Raw genomic sequence first — 18,644 nt, 5'->3', positions numbered from 1 at the left:
TTTGTACAGAAAAGGTCTGGATCGATTGGGTAATCGATCAACACTTCCCCAATCGATTGGGAGAGTTTCTGAGCGAACAGTGAGCTTCTGTATCGATCAGTTGATCGATTGAAACATCCAATCGATCGGGCAATCGATTGGGAGGCTGGAAAATCGCACGATAGCCTTGGAAATCACTCGAGACATGTTGAATCAATTGGGCAATCGATTCAAGCAATTTCCAAGAGCACAAAGGTGCTCTAGATCGATCAACCGATCGATCCAAAGTTTCCCCAATCGATTGAGAGTAATTCAATCGATTAGCATCCGACCGTTGGCGCTGAATATAGTTGTTGCGAGCATTTTCTTCAGCACTACTTCGCCCGATCCTTCTCGACACTTCACTGCGACATTTCCAGAGCTCACCGCCAGTTCTTGAAACTTCTTGGAGCAAAGTGTTTAGGGTTTAGGATTTAGGGTTTAGGGTTTAGGGCTTCTCCGCCTTCGATAGTTACCGTAAAGGTGTGTTTTTACTAGTGGAGTGTGTGTCGTGTGAGGATCCTTGGATTAGTCATCTCTTCTTGAGGTGGATACCAAGTAAATCCTAGTGTTAGCGTAGTATTTGTGTTTCTTGTCCTTTCCGCTGCGTATCATCACCAAGAAACAAGTAACGATGAGCGCGATGAGCTATTCCCCCCCCCCCCCCCCCTCCTCTAGCTACATATTGACCCTAACAGTCATGTGGATGCCTAAACCAATCAGGGAGCTCTGGTGAATCAATTAAGTTCCGATAAAGACTGCAAGGCAATGAAATTCGTTGTCGCACAGTAAATGAAAAAATAAAGAAAAACCGACCACATCGAGCCATCACACAGACATCTGAAATCCAAACCGAGCAACGAATTATAGACAGCTTTTCCTCCTCAAACAGACAAAAAAAAATAGATATTTGTCTGATATTTTACACTGACCAGACTTGACATATAAGAAATAAACCCATTTGTATCACTTTTCGAATCATTCAGCAAGTTCACAAGTTACAAGTTTATAAATCAGATTTCACAACAATAAAATGAGAATCTGATAAAAGAAACAACTCAATGTTTAGAGCACAGATAAACTAAACCTTCACAATCTCGTCAAGCATTCCATGCCCTGTTCAGTCGGAGGACAAATGAAGAACAAGTGAATAGTGATGCATCAAATATTATCTTGAAGAAAAAAGTCGATGGTTGAAGGATTAAGATGCCCGAGAGGTGCCAGTCAATGAGGGTGGACCTTATCGTTCTGCCCGCCGACTTGCACCAAAATGCTTCGGCACCGACATCGGAGCAGCGACTCGCATGGAAAATAGAGAGAGAAGAAAGAGAGAAACGTACCGTGAAGCACAGCGAACGTGACAGTTGAGCCAGCATGTAATGGGCAGCGGGACCGAGATTCGAAGAGAAGGCTCATGATATCACACAGAGAGTAGAGAGATGGGCGACAGCCGACAACAGGTGCGACAACAAATCAAGAGCCGATCGGAGAGAAATCAAGCAAGGGAGACAGAAAAAATTGAAATTAATTTTTTTTATAATTCAATATTCGAATTTGGATGTTGATCGGGCCGACGGAATAAATTGCTTAAGAAAGTCATCCAAACAATTCTTAGAGTTATTATCCCATAAAAGAAATTCGACAAATGTATAAATGGATCGATAGATTACACAGCCCTAGTTATTAAAATCTGTTTAAAAAAAAATATCACATTTTTTACAATAAAAAATATATTATTTATTGAAACTCGAGAGATGTTAAAAAAAATTAGTTTTAAAATTTAAGAACATTAGGATTCGAATAATGAATACTCTACTCAATATCAAAATTTAACAATAATAGGCACCACTAATTTAACTTTATGATAAACTGCACGGCCCGTGTTAAATGATGATGGAATACATAAATCGACTTTGGCTCAAACATTTAGTCACAACAACCAACCAATGACATCTAAAACCAAATGATGGTGAATAAAATGGGAAAGTCATATTTATCTCAAAATTCTGTGCAAGAACTTTGAAGATGACTAGGTATCAGAAATCCTTGTTGGAGATCTTGGTTAAATGAGTAATTACCAGACGAAGGGTTCTTCTAAATCAATCTACAGGATCAAAAGCATCAAATCCCTCCTTGAATTCTCTTGCCATTTGTTCTTCTTCTTGCCTGCTAAGCTTACAATTTCTCCAATCAGCTCGATCTGCCATATTTAACATGCCTGCCATCACCTGCAACACTTTACCAGCTCTTATCGTCATCAATAACAAACTATAGTCTCGCAGTTTCTAGGTAAATTATGAAGAATTGATTGAAAAACATACATAATATAATAATTTGGCAAAATAACTGAGCCATGAAAACGACAGCCAATATTGTATAAATCACAAATCATGAATTCTCGATGGAGGTACAAGTTTGTGTTCAATCTCAAATAGATAAGACAAATATGGTGCACGATCGACAATGATGACCAACTAAGTAATCAAAACATTTTGAGCATCTAAACCACCAAATCAAATATTCACTATGGTGTAACAGTAAAAGCATTCAACAGACTCTCAAACACCCATGGTTCGAATCCTAACTACGGCACTGTAGGGCATTTTCCTGCAATGGGATGAAAAATCTAGTAAGTTGGATGTTGAGCGTAGAACTGCTTGTGCTTCCGGATTTACCGGGTGGGCGAACCAAGAGGAAGGACACCCACCTCCAGGATTAGTTGAGTCCAAGGCCCTGACTCGTGGATTATCAAAAAAAAAGTCCTATGACCCTACATGTGTTATGTTATTGTTAAACAAAGACAAGGGGAAAAATCAATACAAGGTAAATGTGACATTGTACAAATTACCTCACGTCCAAATTGAACAGGAAACTTCTTGTCATCAACAACATGAATCAGGGAGTTCCACATAGAACATACCTGAATTGCTGTGGAATTAGGATCTCAACTGTTTTCTACCTTCACAATAGCTAGTGTCTGCAAAAACAAAAAAAAAACAAAAAAAATTGAAATAGATGTTAAAAGAGACAACAATCTTGTCAGAAATGATAGAGATCAGGTCCACAAACAACACTGGTGGCTCATGTTACAGAAGAAACACAATCATCCAAGGGAGGACTATTGTGGTTTGATATTTCATTCCACTTTCACGACCGAGGACTATTGCGGGACTCTAGATCAGAGATATTCTTATTGGGATTCAATCTATTAGACTAGCTCATACTTTACTTGCTTATTGTACTAATGGATAATTTTTTGTTAGTATTTTTACTCATGCTTCTAAATTGGTTTAACCCGATAAATCATTTCATGTGCTTATTGTAATATTTATTCCAACTAATAGCCAAAGAATCACTGATTCCATCAAACACAAGATGTTCCTTCAGTTCATTCCAATGATGCAAGTTCAAACAGACTGTTATTATGTAGGAAAGAGAGATTGACATCTAGATCATCAATACGTAGAATCAAAAACACTCTGAACCTTGGATATGTAGATATGACAATTAATGTTCACACACAGTTGTAACTCATCAATGTATTAGTCCTCTTAAAGAGTTTCAGCAAGCATTGCACAATTGCATAACAGATTCGCCACATAACTAAATTGGAACTGAAATGCCCACAAGGCGTAGCTGAGCCGGTAACAATATGGCAGATTTGCAGTATGGAGCAAGGGTTGAATACCGACAAAGCCGGTGAAAAATGCCCTCCCACATGGGGTCTGCTCAATACCTGATTTACTCCCTCCCGATGGCGTGGGCAGTCGATGGGGACTAATAGAAATCAATAAAACACCCTGAAGAAAGCAATAAATCCAGACTAGAAAAAGAACAAGCTTAAATCACAACAATTACCTCATAAACCACAAATGAGATTACTCAAAGCTGACTTCCATCAGCAACCACTTGGCCTTCATTCATTATGATGCTTATACAATTGCTGAAAACCACCTAGTTTCATTGTCCCAGCCTGCAGCATGCATTGTTGTATCTTTAACTTTACTCTATCCATATTCTTTCTTTCCAGTTCCTTGATTAGAATACAGTATGTGTTTTGTTTAGGTGTGAACCCCGTCATGACCATTTTCTCAAAAAAAAAACAAGATTGCTCTATTTTGCCATTTCGGCAAAGTCCAAGCACCAACAGATTATATGCACTAAAGTCAAGGATAATATCTTTCTTAAACATGTGCCCAAGTAAATACAAAAGGACTCTCACCCATTTCCATTTACAACAAAGTTTCAATAAGGGTGTGTAAGTTTTGATGTCAGGCTTGCAATCAAATTCTTGCATTGAGAAGACTAGCTTTAGAGCATTCTCTGCCTCAGACTAATCACAGGAAGCTGAAATTAAGGTATTGAATGTGGTCACATCTGGTAAGATGCCATTTTTGCACATTTGCTCAAATATGTGATGTGTATCTCGCAATTTCCCTGACTTCCCCATCAAAAAAATCAAAGAATTATATAATGAGGTATCTGGAGCACAACCATCATCCTTCATCATCTCAAATACCAGCAAGGCTTCTTGAATTTCTTTGGCCTTAGCCAAAGAATGCATTATTATAGTATATGTGACAACATTGGGTTGACACCCATGCCCACGCATCTCGTTAAGAATTGCACTGGCCATTCTAAAGTTCTTTTCCAAGCAATAACCTTCAATCAGAGAAGTGAATGTAATCACACAAGGGGTATAACCAAATTCTCTCATTTCCTCAATCATTCTTATAGCCTCTTCTATTTTTCGTGCTTTGCTCCATCCATGAATCAAAATATTAAAACTACTAGCATTAGGTTGTACTTCATCCCTCAATTCCAAAAATGCATCTCTTGCATGCTTAACACTCTTCTCCTTACACAAGGTATCTAATAGTGCATTAATAGCAATGGTATCTTTCCTAACACCAAAGCTCTCAATGCTTTTGAAAGTCTTTATGGCATCACCCCACCTACCAAATCCAGCAAGCCTTCTCATCACCTTGGTCATGGTAGTTAGTGACACTAAGCCTCCAAGACAAACCATCTCATTGATCAAACTCCACATCACATCAAATTGTTTTGATTTCCCTAAAATGTCAACCATCATATCATAAGAAATAGAAGAGTGTGTGAAACTTGCTCGAGCACCAGCCCACCTAAAGAAGCCAAAGGCTGGAAACCAGTCATTGCTAAATCTCTTCAATATCATATTGATCAAAGCCTCAGAAATTTCTACATTGCAACCAACAAAAGCTTGGAAGAGATCTTCAAAAGACGTGAAGTTCAACCTTAAAACTTTACATATCTTATCAACATCATTATCGTCTGTATTGCAAGGCTCCTTTCCATAATCTAACCTAGAGTCGGTGGTTTTCCTTTTGGAATCACTAGCTTCCAAAAATTCCAACTTAGTCTGGAGCACAAAATCATCGGCGTCCACATAATTATGCTGGTCATGTGGATGCCTAAACCAATCAGGGAGCTCTGGTGAATCAGTTAAGTTCCGATAAAGACTGCAAGGCAATGAACTTCGTTGTCGCACAGCAAATGAAGAAATCAAGAAAAACCGACCACATCGAGCCATCACACAGACATCTGAAATCCAAACCGAGCAACGAATTGTAGACAGCTTTTCCTCCTCAAATTGACAAAAAAAAACTGATATTTGTCTGATATTTTACACTGACCAGACCTGACATATAAGAAATAAGCCCATTTGTATCACTTTTCAAATCATTCGGCAAGTTCACAAGTTACAAGTTTATAAATCAGATTTCACAACAATAAAATGAGAATCTGATAAAAGAAACAACTCAATGTTCAGAGCATGGACATATGTTCAGTAATATGGAGCTGAGGAACATGGACATATGTTCAGTAATGCTTTCAGGTTAGTATAACATCACCAATTTATTACTATTCCAGTTTTACTTTAGCAAAGCCATAAGGTGTTCAATCCTTGCATAATACAATTAGTAGATACTTTAATTGAATTTTTTTAGTAAGTAATTCTTACTTTCTAGAAAGCTCCTGAAGAAAATTATTACAGAAAAAATAGTTATGACTCAGGATACACTTGGAAGTCTAAATAAAAATCTTGACAAAACGATTTAAAGAATGTTATACACATATAAGGGTATAGCAATATGGAAATTGTTCATTACAAAAATAAAGGCATCAGCTCCATATTACAGTATTCATATTAGCTAAGCCACAGTTATCAAAATCAGTTCATATCGATATGGATCACCCAAGTTAGGTCGGTATAAGTAAATGCCAATCTAATATTTTCTGAGAAGTCAGCTATCTCATTTAGATTGATGGAGAAGTATAGAAAAAGTAGAGGCTCCAAGAAATTACCTAGAAATAAGCAAATTAACACCATGAAAATAAATTAAATTGATTGAAAGTTCATTGAATCATTAAAAAAAGGATTTAATAGGTTAACATTTGGTCAAAAAAATTTATTTTGACAAACTCAATTACTCGAGCCAACTCTACCTCCTCATTGCCTAAGATTTATTGTGGCATCAGCAGCACAACCATGCTATTGCATGTGATTAATAGCATTCTGATTTACCACTAAGTAGGCCAAGCACCTCATCCATCTCTTTTTTCAATTACTGTTGATCAAGAGACACTATATAGTAGTGACCAAGAGCAAACAGTACCTCCCTAGATCAGTACAGTCTCAAGAACTTCTTCACCAATTAAACACAATAGGATGACTCAACCTCAAATCCAAATGTGCTGAAATAAGCACATAAAAACATTATAAACAACCTTCAAAACTCTCTAAACTTCATGTTGGAGTGCAATTTCCCTTTGGATCAATAATCCCATAAAAGTAAACACCGGAAAAAAAAAAAAAGGAATTTACCTAGGCCAAAATAAGCCTTGCTGTAGTTATGTCACTCCTTGAAGATGTTGCTGTCAAAATCAACCTCGAAGGAAACCCTCGTGCCTCCCCTTCCGGAAGGCGATGACAAGGTTGAGAAAAGAGGTAGTCGACGGCGGGTACAAGACGAACACCAAGGTTCCGGCGTCTAGGGCTAGAGAAGAAGACGGTGTAAGAGGGAATGCCACTATGAGAGAAAGAGGAAGAGAGGGCTAGGTACGAGCTAGCCACCACAAGCGCTTTCCAGCCATCGATCGCATCTCCGGTGATATTAGAGCACCTCCGACGAGATCAAACGCGTGACGGAGGCGGAGGAGGGCGGAGTTCGGGAGCGATACCTCGCACGTGGGAGACGCATGATATGATATGGTTTATGGTCTAAAAATACCCCAACCCAAAATTTAACTCCTTTTTTAAAAAATACAAGAAATAAAAAAATAAAACAGAATTAACAATCAGTGTTAACCTACTCCAACTAAGCTCAATCAAATTAGTTAATTTAAAATTAGTCAAAAATCGAAAGGATTTATCCCTATAATATTTTTATCTTAACATTGGTCGCTGCTACCATGTATAAAAATTATCAATAGCTATTACAATGAGTAGAAATTACTTAATAATTATTATAACATATAGAAACCGTGTAGTAGATACAATGTTATTCTTTATTTTTAATATTATTATAGTAACTATGAATAATTATTACAATATAAAAAAGTTATTATTTAATTGTTATAATTTGTAACACCTAATACAATATTGTTATAGTATTATAGTAGTTACTTAGTTGCTTCTACAACAGTTTTATAGTGATTTGATTAATTTAAAATTATTTTGATAAATTTAAATAATTTTAATCGAGTGGATAAAGTATGTTTTGATATATATTGTCTAAAATTTAAGATTAAAAGTTCAAAGTTGTAGGATTTAGAATTTAACTATAATGTAAAAATTCGTCTATTTCCCATTTAAATCAGACTGATCTCTTGGATAGCTTCCTCAAGCAATTTATGTCATCGGCCCGATCAACTCCCAAATTCGAAAACTGGATTATTAAAAAATAATAATTTCAATTTTCTCCGCCTCCCTTACGTGATTTCTCTCCGATCGGCTCTCGATCTGTTGTCGTACCCGCTGCCGCCCATCTCTCCTCTCTCGGTCCCTGCAACTTACCACTGAAGTTGTGGGGTCGAAGATCGTCAGTTACACTTGGGGATAAAATCCTGGTATGTTACGTCAAAAATTCCTTCGACCCCCAGTCACCTATCCTTCCCAGCATTAACCGTGATTTACTACATCTGGAATCTTGTGGGGTTGGGGCCAAGGGGCCGCTAGGATGACGGTTCCACCTTTTTTTTGCCACCGTGAGTCTTCTCTCTCTGCTGGCTCAACTGCCATGTTCGCTGCCCTTCAAGGTACTTTTCTCTCTTTCTTCTCTCTCTATTTTCCATGCTCCGGTGCCGGTGCTGGTGCCAAAGCGTTTCGGTGCAAGTCGGCGGGCGGAATGATAAAGTCTACCCTCGCCGACCGGCACCGCTCGGGCACCTTAATCCTTCAATCATCAACTTTTCTCTTAAAAAAAAAAAGATAGATCCGTTACCTTAACGCCCCCTTAGTGCCGATCAACTTTTCTCTTCAAGGTAATATTCGATGCATCTCTATTCAGCTGTGCTTCATTTGTCCTCCGACTGAACAGTGCTATGGAATGCTTGACGAGATTGTGAAGGTTTAATTTATCTGTGCTCTGAACATTGAGTTGTTTCTTTTATCAGATTCTCATTTTATTGTTGTGAAATCTGATTTATAAACTTGTAACTTGTGAACTTGCCGAATGATTCGAAAAGTGATACAAATGGACTTATTTCTTATGTCAGGTCCGGTCAGTGTAAAATATCAGACAAATATCAATTTTTTTTTTGATCTATTTGAGGAAAAGTTGTCTAAAATTTATTGCTCGGTTTGAATTTCAGATGTCTGTGTGATGGCTCGATGTGATCGGTTTTTCTTGATTTCTTCATTTGCTGTGTGACAACGAAATTCATTACCTTGCCGTCTTTATCGGAAGTTAACTGATGCACCAGAGCTCCCTGATTGGTTTAGGCATCCACATGACCAGCATAATTATGTGGACGTCGATGATTTTGTGCTCCAGACTAAGTTAAATTTTTGGAAGCTAGTGATTCCAAAAGGAAAATCACCGACTCTAGGTTAGATTATGGAAAGGAGCCTTGCAATATAGATGACAATGATGTTGATAAGATATGTAAAGTTTTAAGGTTGAACTTCACGTCTCTTGAAGATCTCTTCCAAGCTTTTGTAGGTTGCAATATAGACATTTCCGAGGCTTTGATCAATACGACATTGAACAGATTTAGCAATGACTGTTTCCGGCGGATCTCCTCTCTCCAAACGATTCTTAGAGTTATTATCCCATAAAGGGAATTCGACAAATGTATAATTAAATCAATAGATTACACAGCCCTAGTTATTAAAATCTGTAAAAAAACACTTTTTTTACAATAAAAATTATATTATTTATTCAAACTCGAGAGATGCTAAAAAAAAATAGTTTTAAAATTTAAGAACATTAGGATTCGAATAATGAATATTCTACTCAATATCAAAATTTAACAATAATAGGCACCACTAAATTAACTTTATGATAAACTGCAAGGCCCGTGTTAAATGATGATGGAATACATAAATCGATTTTGGCTCAAACATTTAGTCAACAACTAATGACATCTAAAACCAAATGATGGTGAATAAAATGGGAAAGTCATATCTATCTCAAAATTCTGTACAAGAACTTTGAAGATGGCTAGGTATCAGAAATCCTTGTTGGAGATCTTGGTTAAACGAGTAATTACCAGAAGAAGGGTTCTACTAAATCAATCTACAGGATCAAAAGCATCAAATCCCTCCTTGAATTCTCTTGCCATTTGTTCTTCTTCTTGCCTGCTAAGCTTACAATTTCTCCAATCAGCTCGATCTGCCATATTTAACATGCCTGACATCACCTGCAACACTTTACCAGCTCTAATCGTCATCAATAACAAACTATAGTCTCGCAGGTTCTAGGTAACTTATGAAGAATTGATTGAAAAATATACATAATATAATAATTTGGCAAAATAACTGAGCCATGAAAACAACACTGTCAATGATAGTTCCAAGTCCGAATGAAAAAAAGGCTATGAATTGAGTTAGGCCTAGACGACCATTGTCAGCCAATTTTGTATAAATCAATAAACATGAATTCTCAATGGAGGTAAATGTTTGTCTTCAACCTCAAATAGTTAGTACAAATATGGTGCACGATTGACTATGATGAGAAACTAAGTAATCAAAACATTTTGAGCATCTAAAGCGCCAAATCAAATATTCACTATCAATGCTACTTAATTACTCATTTTGGATTGATGCAGGTACTCAATAGGTATAATAAACAGATACCTAAAATCTTATTAATTGAGTCTCAACTTAAACTCGATTATTAAGCATAATCGGAAATTGGGTATCTAAACCCAACTTAAACGGATCAACTACTACTATTATCTACTTTTACATATCATCTTTTTGAACCCCCTGTACTTAATGTTCTAAGGTCCTGTGACCCCTGTCCTCTAGGGGCAGTACGGTGGTTAAGACATAAGGTGTTGTCACATGAGGTCTTGGGGTCGAAACTCAACGCGTCCGAGCATGCCTTCCCTCATGTCATGGCCACTTGCACTAATGGTTAGTAGTCACCCGTGATTACTTCCTCCGTGTTGGCTTAGGGACGAGTTGGCGAGAGAGCTGAGGGTGAGCGAATCGCCTTTTGCCACATAAGGTCCTATGACCCCACCCACCGAGGCATGGTGCAATGGTAAAAGCATTCAACAAACTCTCAAACACCCACTGTTTGAATCCTAGTTATGGCACACTGTAGGGCATTTTCTTGCAATGGGATGAAAAATCTAGTAAGTTGGATGTTGAGTGTAGAACCGCTTGTGCTTCCAGATTTACTCGGTGGGCCAACCGAGAGCAAGGCCACCCACCTCCAAGATTAGTTGAGTCCAAGGCCCTAACATGTGGATTATCAAAAAAAAGTCCTATAACCCTACATGTGTTATGTTATTGTTAAAGAAAGACAAGGGGAAAAACCAATATAAGGTAAATGTGACATTGTACAAATTACCTCACGTCCAAATTGAACAGGAAACTTCTTGTCATCAACAACATGAAACAGAGTTGAACAATCAGGGAGTTCCACATAGAACATGCATGAATTGCTGTGGAATTGGGATCTCAACTGTTTTCTACCTTCACAATAGCTAGTGTCTGCAAAAACAAAAAACAAAAAATTGAAATAGATGTTAAAAGACAACAATTTTGTCAGAAATGATAGAGATTAGGTCCACAAACAACACTGGTGGCTCATGTTACAGAAGAAACACAATCATCCAAGGGAAGACTATTGTGGTTTGATATTTCATTCCACTTTCACGACCGAGGACTATTGCGGGACTCTAGATCAAAGATATTCTTATTGAGATTCAATATATTAGACTAGCTCATACTTTACTTGCTTATTGTACTAATGGATAATTTTTTGTTAGTATTTTTACTCATGCTTCTAAATTGGTTTAACCCGATAAATCATTTCATGTGCTTATTGTAATATTTATTCCAACTAATAGCCAAAGAATCACTGATTCCATCAAACACAAGATGTAGCTCCTTCAGTTCATTCCAATGATGCAAGTTCAAATAGACTGTTATTATGTAGGAAAGAGAGATTGACATCTAGATCATCAATACGTAGAAGAAAAAAACACTCTGAACCTTGGATATGTAGATATGACAATTAATGTTCACACACAGTTGTAACTCATCAACGTATTAGTCCTCTTAAAGAGTTTCCTCAAGCATTACACAATTGCTTAACAGATTCGCCTCATAACTAATGACAAATAAAGGTACATGTACAGATAAATCAATCTCCTGCGATGCTAATTAAGTATCAAGGTAAAAAAATAAATGAAAATTAATATATAAAAATATTATTAACAGATTATGTCATACTTTAAATAAATCTATGGAACCACAAAAAACTACACTTAATCATACACTAAAATGCAATTAAGCATCAAACACTCTGATAGCTAAACATACCGAGCTTCAGCGCTTCAAATTCAAATCCCAACTTCTTAGATGCTAACTTAAATATTCGCTTGACATTAGATGCTTGAGACAACGGTATAGGAATGACCTAATGAAGAAAAAAAAAAATCAAAACCTTGGGGGAAAATTCAAAAAGGGATCACCATTAATTAGAAAGCATAAAGATACAAAAATTATTATTCACAAGGAAAAATCCCGTTTAGAATGGGTTAGCTAAGAATTTAGCTGAAACTTGCATTGTAAACATAGTCAAGAAGAATTTTTTTTACCAAATTACTATTACATGAAAGAGGCATTGACTAATAAAAACATGACGATCGATGAGAGTGTACATAGATGAATTCTATATCATGCTGAGATGCAGCTGCTGTTGACGTTATAGTTCCTAAATATGTATGCATCTGTTTCAAATTCCATATGAGAATCAATGGTTTTCTCATTTCTGAGTCAAGTTCTAATGCTGAAAAGTGAGAGCAAGTTTAGATACAGAGAAATCCTAGAAAAAAATGTGTGTGCGCGGCTATTTTCCTAAAAAGAAAACAACCAAGAGCATAGAAAAGCTATGCTCCATTTGTCTTTAAATGGTCCCATTAAATTAGATTTGTATTATCTGAGCAACAACATTGCTAATACAAGAAAACTATAACAAAATAAAGGAAAACCAAAAAAAACATCAAAGAAAAGAAAGTGTTGATTTGCACTATCTAATGTTTCAATTTAAGATAGGATCTAACAAAATATCATGAAAATAGGAAGAAACAGAAGGTAGGAAAACATCCTAGATAACATTACTATTAGCTTGAGTCCCTCATTTCATGTTACGTGATGAACTATTAAACTGTGAAGTGAAGGTATGTAATGCATTCCTACATGTACATAAACGGAAAGTAGGAAGACAGGGAAATTACTTCTAAAATGCAGCACATTTTAATCAAGTCCTAACAGTTTCCCCAAATAAGGCTTAATTGATAGATAGTATTGTTATCAACTATTACATCATTTGAGATTTAACATCAGTTTAAATAATTAAGATAGTTGTGAGGCAACTAAAGTAGTTCATAAGGGATTACTAGCAAGGTAGAGTCATTATTTTGGTGAGTTATTGAAATGAAGGAGAAAGAGGGAGAGAGAGACTGTGTTATTTGGATTCCCCTATGTTCCACTTAAATTCTCCCCTTTTTCTTCATTCAGACACCAAATAGAACCTACCTCTATTGTTTCTTCCTAATGTAATGTAATCGCAAAACTGCAGTCATACAACTATCTCAGCAATGAACTGCTAACATGGTTCATTTATTGATTACCATACATCATATTAATAATTGTTGTTATCATAATCAATGAAGTGTCGGAAATTGTTTAAAGGTTTAGTCATACAGCAGCTGTTCCAGAACTTGACCATAGACAAACTGCAAACCACAAACAAATATTGGTTTACAATAAACCAAATAGAATACTTCTATTGTGATGCAACAGAATAAAGGAAACCACTACCGCAAAAAATATGAACTCAAGTGTTTTATTACAAGACAAGATTTCGCTTACCTGAAGATTAGCATGAGGACTCTGTGGGGATACCCACTCAAAGAAGACAACAGCCTTAGCCTGCTTATTAAAATATTTACAGAGTGTTCTCTTGTACTTTTCGAGCTCTGCCTCTGTATCTGAAGGCATTGTAAGCGTATTAGGGCAGTGCTCAATCGACACAAGAAGTACATGATTTGGAACAAGAGGACCCTTAGCGAGTGCGCAATAGTAACTTTCTCTGATGCTTAATACAAGATGCATTTCCACGTTTGGGCTTGATAAGCAGAACCAACAAGTTCTCTCCCTCCCACCTTGACCACTAAATCATAACATAGAGAAAATTATATACCTGAGGCATAATTTAGACAAAGGAGGGTTTGGATGACAAAGTAAACAAGAATTTCCTAAGCAATGTGAAATGAAACAACAAAAGAAATAAAGATAAGTGAACAACTGACCTATGGGGTTGCATATTTTGTGAGACACTAGCGCCTTCTTCAGTAAGACTATGACCAAACTTGCAGTCAGGCCCACGTTCACACTTTCCCTTGTTGAGAAAATCAAAACAAACATTTCTCAAATAATGCTCTCTAGATTCCTCATCATGTCTAAAGTTGCATGTCATGCCTTGAGAACAAGATCCACTAGAAGTGAATTTGAAGCACAATTTTTCACCATTGCTCCCTCCTTTTCTCTGCCTCTTTTGTGAAGTGTCATAGCGCCAATATTGTGAATCAGGATAATCAGGTCTCTTCAAAGATTCACTTGCATGGCTTGCAGGCTCTACATGCATGTATGGTGACATGGTCATGTTTGGTGGTCTAGCACTTATCTCAGAAGGTGACATTATAGATGCCGGAATCGGAGTTATTCCATGAATAAATTTCTGACCATCATAAGTAAATTAATAAAAGTTATGCATAGTATGCAAATCATATGGGATACAAGAATTTGCAATGTGAAAAACAAGCTATGAAATAATACCATATGCTGGACATAATGGATCATATTTATTGTATATCTTTATCTGTTCAGGAAGGAGACGAGAACACAATAATGCATACATTTTCCATCAACAATATAAAAGTATAGATAGTAGACTGCCAATAGAGTGGAAGAAGTTTCCAATTAAGAACACTCAACAAGTTCTCAACTAGCAAGGTCAAAAAAGAAAGAAAATGGATCTCCAAAGCTTTAGCATGTCCTCATGGACAGTATAGTTAGGATAACATTGAAAAATATGAAAATATAAACTTATAAGTTTCATAGAAACAAATTCTGAACAAGCAGTAAAGAGCATACTTTGGCATTAACTATACATGCTAAATAGCATTTTACATACATTAATATTAAATATACATGCTAAATAACATTTCTATCAGTTGGAGAATTCAAACACAATAAATTTTAGCTTAGTTTATGTATATGAAATAGCACAATTGAATGAAAATAAAATATATAAGGGGCTTAACAAACTGATCTCCTAGAATATACAAGCTACTTTGGGTATAAATATACACGGTACACTAATTGTAAATCAAATATATCACAAGTCAAGTATTTAATTTCCCATCAAAAAGTGATTCAAATAATTGAATCAAAACTACAATGGTGCAACACGATCTGGCATGGAACAAGGCCATGCATCCTAAGCATGTATAGCAAATTGTTATGCAATCCTTGTGTCATTACATAAACGGATAAATCTAAATCAAATTATCCACATAGTAGAAATGTGCATGCTGGAGAGAAACAAACTCTGTAATTAGGAAAAATTGAATATATTAATAACACCATCGGTGTCCCATGGGCACAAAGAACTATGCAGTAGAATACCTGTTTATTTTTGTTACCAACAGAAGCTAGCCCCAAAAAACGTGTAAAATGTGCAGACTTATCATTGGAGTAGGGTTCACGCTCATAAAATACACCTTTAGTGCCTGCGATGTGATACCTAGATAAGAAATAGGAGCAAAAGAATCATCACAATTAACTCTTTTAATAGATACCACACCCTACAAACAGAAAATCAAGTATTTTGTAATCATGTTGCATAAAGCAAATAAGGTTAAAGTAAATAGTAATTGTTCTTGGAAATTAGTGATGGCATGCAATTCATATAGTAGAGGTCGATAGTTTCAGTTATCATGGATATAGTTATTCTTGGGATATCAAGGCAAATAAAACTTTTAACTGATCATCAGGTAGTTAATTTTAATCGGATGGGAGTAGGAGTGAGAAAGAAAGAGAAGAAATAAAATTATCAATTCTCATTAAACGAAGTACAGAGAAAGAATGTATAGTTTCATCCACTGCCTCGTTTTAATTTGCACACAAATCAAGCTGAAATGGAGAGGAATGAAGTTTATGGATTCCGTAGACACAGATAAGTGATATAATTTTGCTTTTACAGCTAAACTTAGAATCAGTTGGAGAAGGATACTTATTGCAGATCACAGTAAAGCAAATAGTTGGATGTTAGTATATAGACGTAAGAGATGATTTACCTTGGCATAATTTCTTTGGCCAACTCTGATATGACAGGATCGGTACCTGACAGGTCAGTAACTTCCGAGGGAGCATTGGATGTGTCAGCTCCAGTGGAAACACCACTTGGCCATTCATTAGTAATAGCTGATCAAGGATTCCAAGTTCCCTCATGTAGCAGCAATGAGATAGAACAATAAATTAACGTTACAGCTAAATCGCAACAAAATTAATGGATTCTCAAGGATATGTCAAAAACAAATCAACAATTCCATCTTCTTCTGCCAGAGCCCGCAATGCACCTACGTCATCTTCACTATATCGCCCTCTCCCATCATCCTCGGAAGGCTGCTTGCCAGACAAATACACAACCGACAACCCTGCAACCGCCATGAAAGTCAACCCAAGCCTGTGAAGCGCAAGAGCGATGAATTGAAAAACTGAGTAGAAGACAGTTTCCACAGACCAAGGAGGGAAAATTTGCCGCTCCCCTTCAGCCAGAAAAGATTGGGGCAGACCTCCAATCCATCCGTCTTAAATCCACGAGCGGCGAGTGGCTTCGAGGCGGCGGACAGAAAGCGGATGGCACCGACGCCGTAGTCGCCGATGAAGTAAGTGGGGATAGAGACGGCGGAGCGGCCCTCGAAGTAGTCGGCCACTTCGTCGATCCCATCGTCGGAGTCGGGGAAGAACTGGCCAACGCAGAGGAGGGCATCGAAGGGGTCCATGGACTTCCTAAACTGCATCGAAGGGAGAGGTAGATTTAGGGCTCTACCCAAAACGGTTCAAACAAAACCCTAGTTCACGAGCGAGGGACAGAAAAGTCTGGAAGGTACCAAATGAACGCGCTTGAAGAGGAGGTTGAGGCGGCCGAGCACGTCGCCGCAGAGGAGGATCCGCGGTCGCCGAGGCTCCATTGTTGAGAGGAGAGCTGCGGCGGGAGACGGTGGGGAGCGAGCTCACGTGGATGTCATTCGGGCCACTCAGTGCAGCATCGAACTGTCTGAAACCGAGTGCGGTATCGACCGAGTTCCCTCCGCATAGGGATGGGCCATTATGATAGACCCTTGATTTAGATGGACCTTATCAATTTAGAGGTGGATTTCATCTAAATTAATTATCCTCATACAATAGACCATCCCCTGATCCGCAAATTGTGGACTAGAAGATCCGGCCCGCCGCGAGGACAGATCCTCTGGTCCGTAATTTACGGACCAGGGGATGGTCCACTATGGTAGACCCTTAATTTAGATGGACCTTACCAACTTAAAGATGGGCTCCATCCAAATCAATGGTCCTCATACAATGGACCATCCCCTGATCCATAAATTGCGGACTAGAAGATCCGGCCCGCCGCGAGGACAGATCCTCTTACGGACCAGGAAATGGTCCACTATGGTAGACCCTTGATTTAGATGGACCTTACCAACTTAAAGGTGGGCTCCATCCAAATCAATGGTCCTCATACAATGGACCATCCCCTGATCCGTAAATTGCGGACCAGAAGATCCTGCCCGCCGCGAGGACAGATCCTCTGGTCCGTAATTTACGGACAAGGGGATGGTCCACTATGGTAGACCCTTGATTTAGATGGACCTTACCAACTTAAGGAAAAATTTTAAACAAATGTTCAAGGATATATAAATTTACCTATCATTTCACTTTACGTGGGTTTCATCATTCTATGTGTTTATCTTTGAAAATGATCCTATCCGAATGAAGGAAGCTAGAAAACCGAGGATGGGGTGACCATTGACAGGAAGAAGACTTCAATCCTGCAAAACAAAATCAAATCAGGGAAGAGGTCTCTAGCGTTGGTCCTCCGATGCTCAAGTCAAAATCAGGAAGAAAGAATGAGTAATCAAGAAAATGATGATCTTTTTTTTCTCATACCTGGCGCATCGTTTTATACCTTTCTTTGTGATCATTCGTCTGTCCTTATTTAATGATATTAATTATCGGAGGAAGGTTTCTTTGTCTTGACTTTCGTGCATTAATGATAGATAGAGTGTCTTTCTTTGTCTTGACTTCCGTGCATTAATGATAGATAGAGTGTCCTTCTTTGTCTTGACTTCTGTGTATTAATGATAGACGGAATGTTCTCTTTTATTTTCTCTCCTCTTGTGTAGTGTCATTTCTTGCGCCGGATGGGCGGTCCGAGCGGCCCGCTTTCCTGCCGACTGGAAAAACTGACTAGCCGTTTGACTAGCCCATAATCAAGAAAATGATGATCTTTTTTTCCTCATACCTGGCGTACAGTTTTATACCTTTCTTTGTGATCGTTCATCTGCCCTTATTTAATGATATTAATTACCGGAGGAAGGTTTCTTTGTCTTGACTTCTGTGCATTAATGATAGATAGAGTGTCCTTCTTTGTCTTGACTTCCATGTATTAATGATAGATGGGCTTACCTTTTAGGCATGGAATAGCTCTATCTAAAGAGATGTCACCTAAGACATCAAAGGAGATAGAAGACATGAAAGCAGTTCCTTATGCCTCGGCTGTAGGAAGCCTTATGTATGCAATGCTATGTACGAGACCTGATATTTGTTTTGCCGTGGG

At 37.6% G+C, this 18,644-nt stretch overlaps 1 protein-coding gene and 1 pseudogene across 3 annotated transcripts; both read right to left on the bottom strand.

The window, feature by feature from the left end:
• Window positions 1-1,846: 1,846 nt before the first annotated feature.
• LOC121975335 lies at window positions 1,847-7,270 on the bottom strand (annotated as a pseudogene).
• Window positions 1,847-17,102, bottom strand: LOC121975334 (zinc finger CCCH domain-containing protein 59-like). Of its 3 annotated transcripts, none has more exons than XM_042526923.1 (10): window positions 16,918-17,102; window positions 16,548-16,821; window positions 16,332-16,461; window positions 16,102-16,221; window positions 15,431-15,548; window positions 14,053-14,480; window positions 13,613-13,913; window positions 12,059-12,155; window positions 11,082-11,224; window positions 1,847-2,246 (listed from the first exon to the last, which is right to left on the bottom strand). In XM_042526923.1, the coding sequence occupies exons 1-10, from the start codon at window positions 16,996-16,998 to the stop codon at window positions 2,118-2,120; spliced, it is 1,821 nt and encodes a 606-aa protein (XP_042382857.1). In that variant the 5' UTR covers window positions 16,999-17,102; the 3' UTR covers window positions 1,847-2,117. The 3 variants fall into 3 exon arrangements, with proteins under 3 accessions (XP_042382857.1, XP_042382855.1, XP_042382854.1); XM_042526921.1 differs by lacking the exon at window positions 1,847-2,246 and adding an exon at window positions 9,528-9,929; XM_042526920.1 differs by lacking the exon at window positions 1,847-2,246 and adding an exon at window positions 9,528-9,921.
• Window positions 17,103-18,644: the final 1,542 nt, after the last annotated feature.

This window comes from Zingiber officinale, chromosome 4B, assembly GCF_018446385.1.
Source record: "Zingiber officinale cultivar Zhangliang chromosome 4B, Zo_v1.1, whole genome shotgun sequence".
Classification (NCBI taxonomy): Eukaryota; Viridiplantae; Streptophyta; class Magnoliopsida; order Zingiberales; family Zingiberaceae; genus Zingiber; species Zingiber officinale.
Note: the sequence above shows the minus strand (reverse complement) of the source record. Positions and strands in the feature narration are given on the sequence as shown.

Excerpts from the sequence above, each read along its gene's own strand:
- LOC121975334 (XM_042526923.1), bottom strand. The coding sequence starts at position 16,998 with ATGGAGCCTCGGCGACCGCGGATCCTCCTCTGCGGCGACGTGCTCGGC. Across the intron at positions 11,225-12,058 it reads ATTTGAAGCGCTGAAGCTCG|ACACTAGCTATTGTGAAGGT; the intron begins GTATGTTTAGCT and ends TTGTTTTTGCAG. Across the intron at positions 2,247-11,081 it reads CTGTTCAATTTGGACGTGAG|GTGATGGCAGGCATGTTAAA; the intron begins GTAATTTGTACA and ends AAAGTGTTGCAG.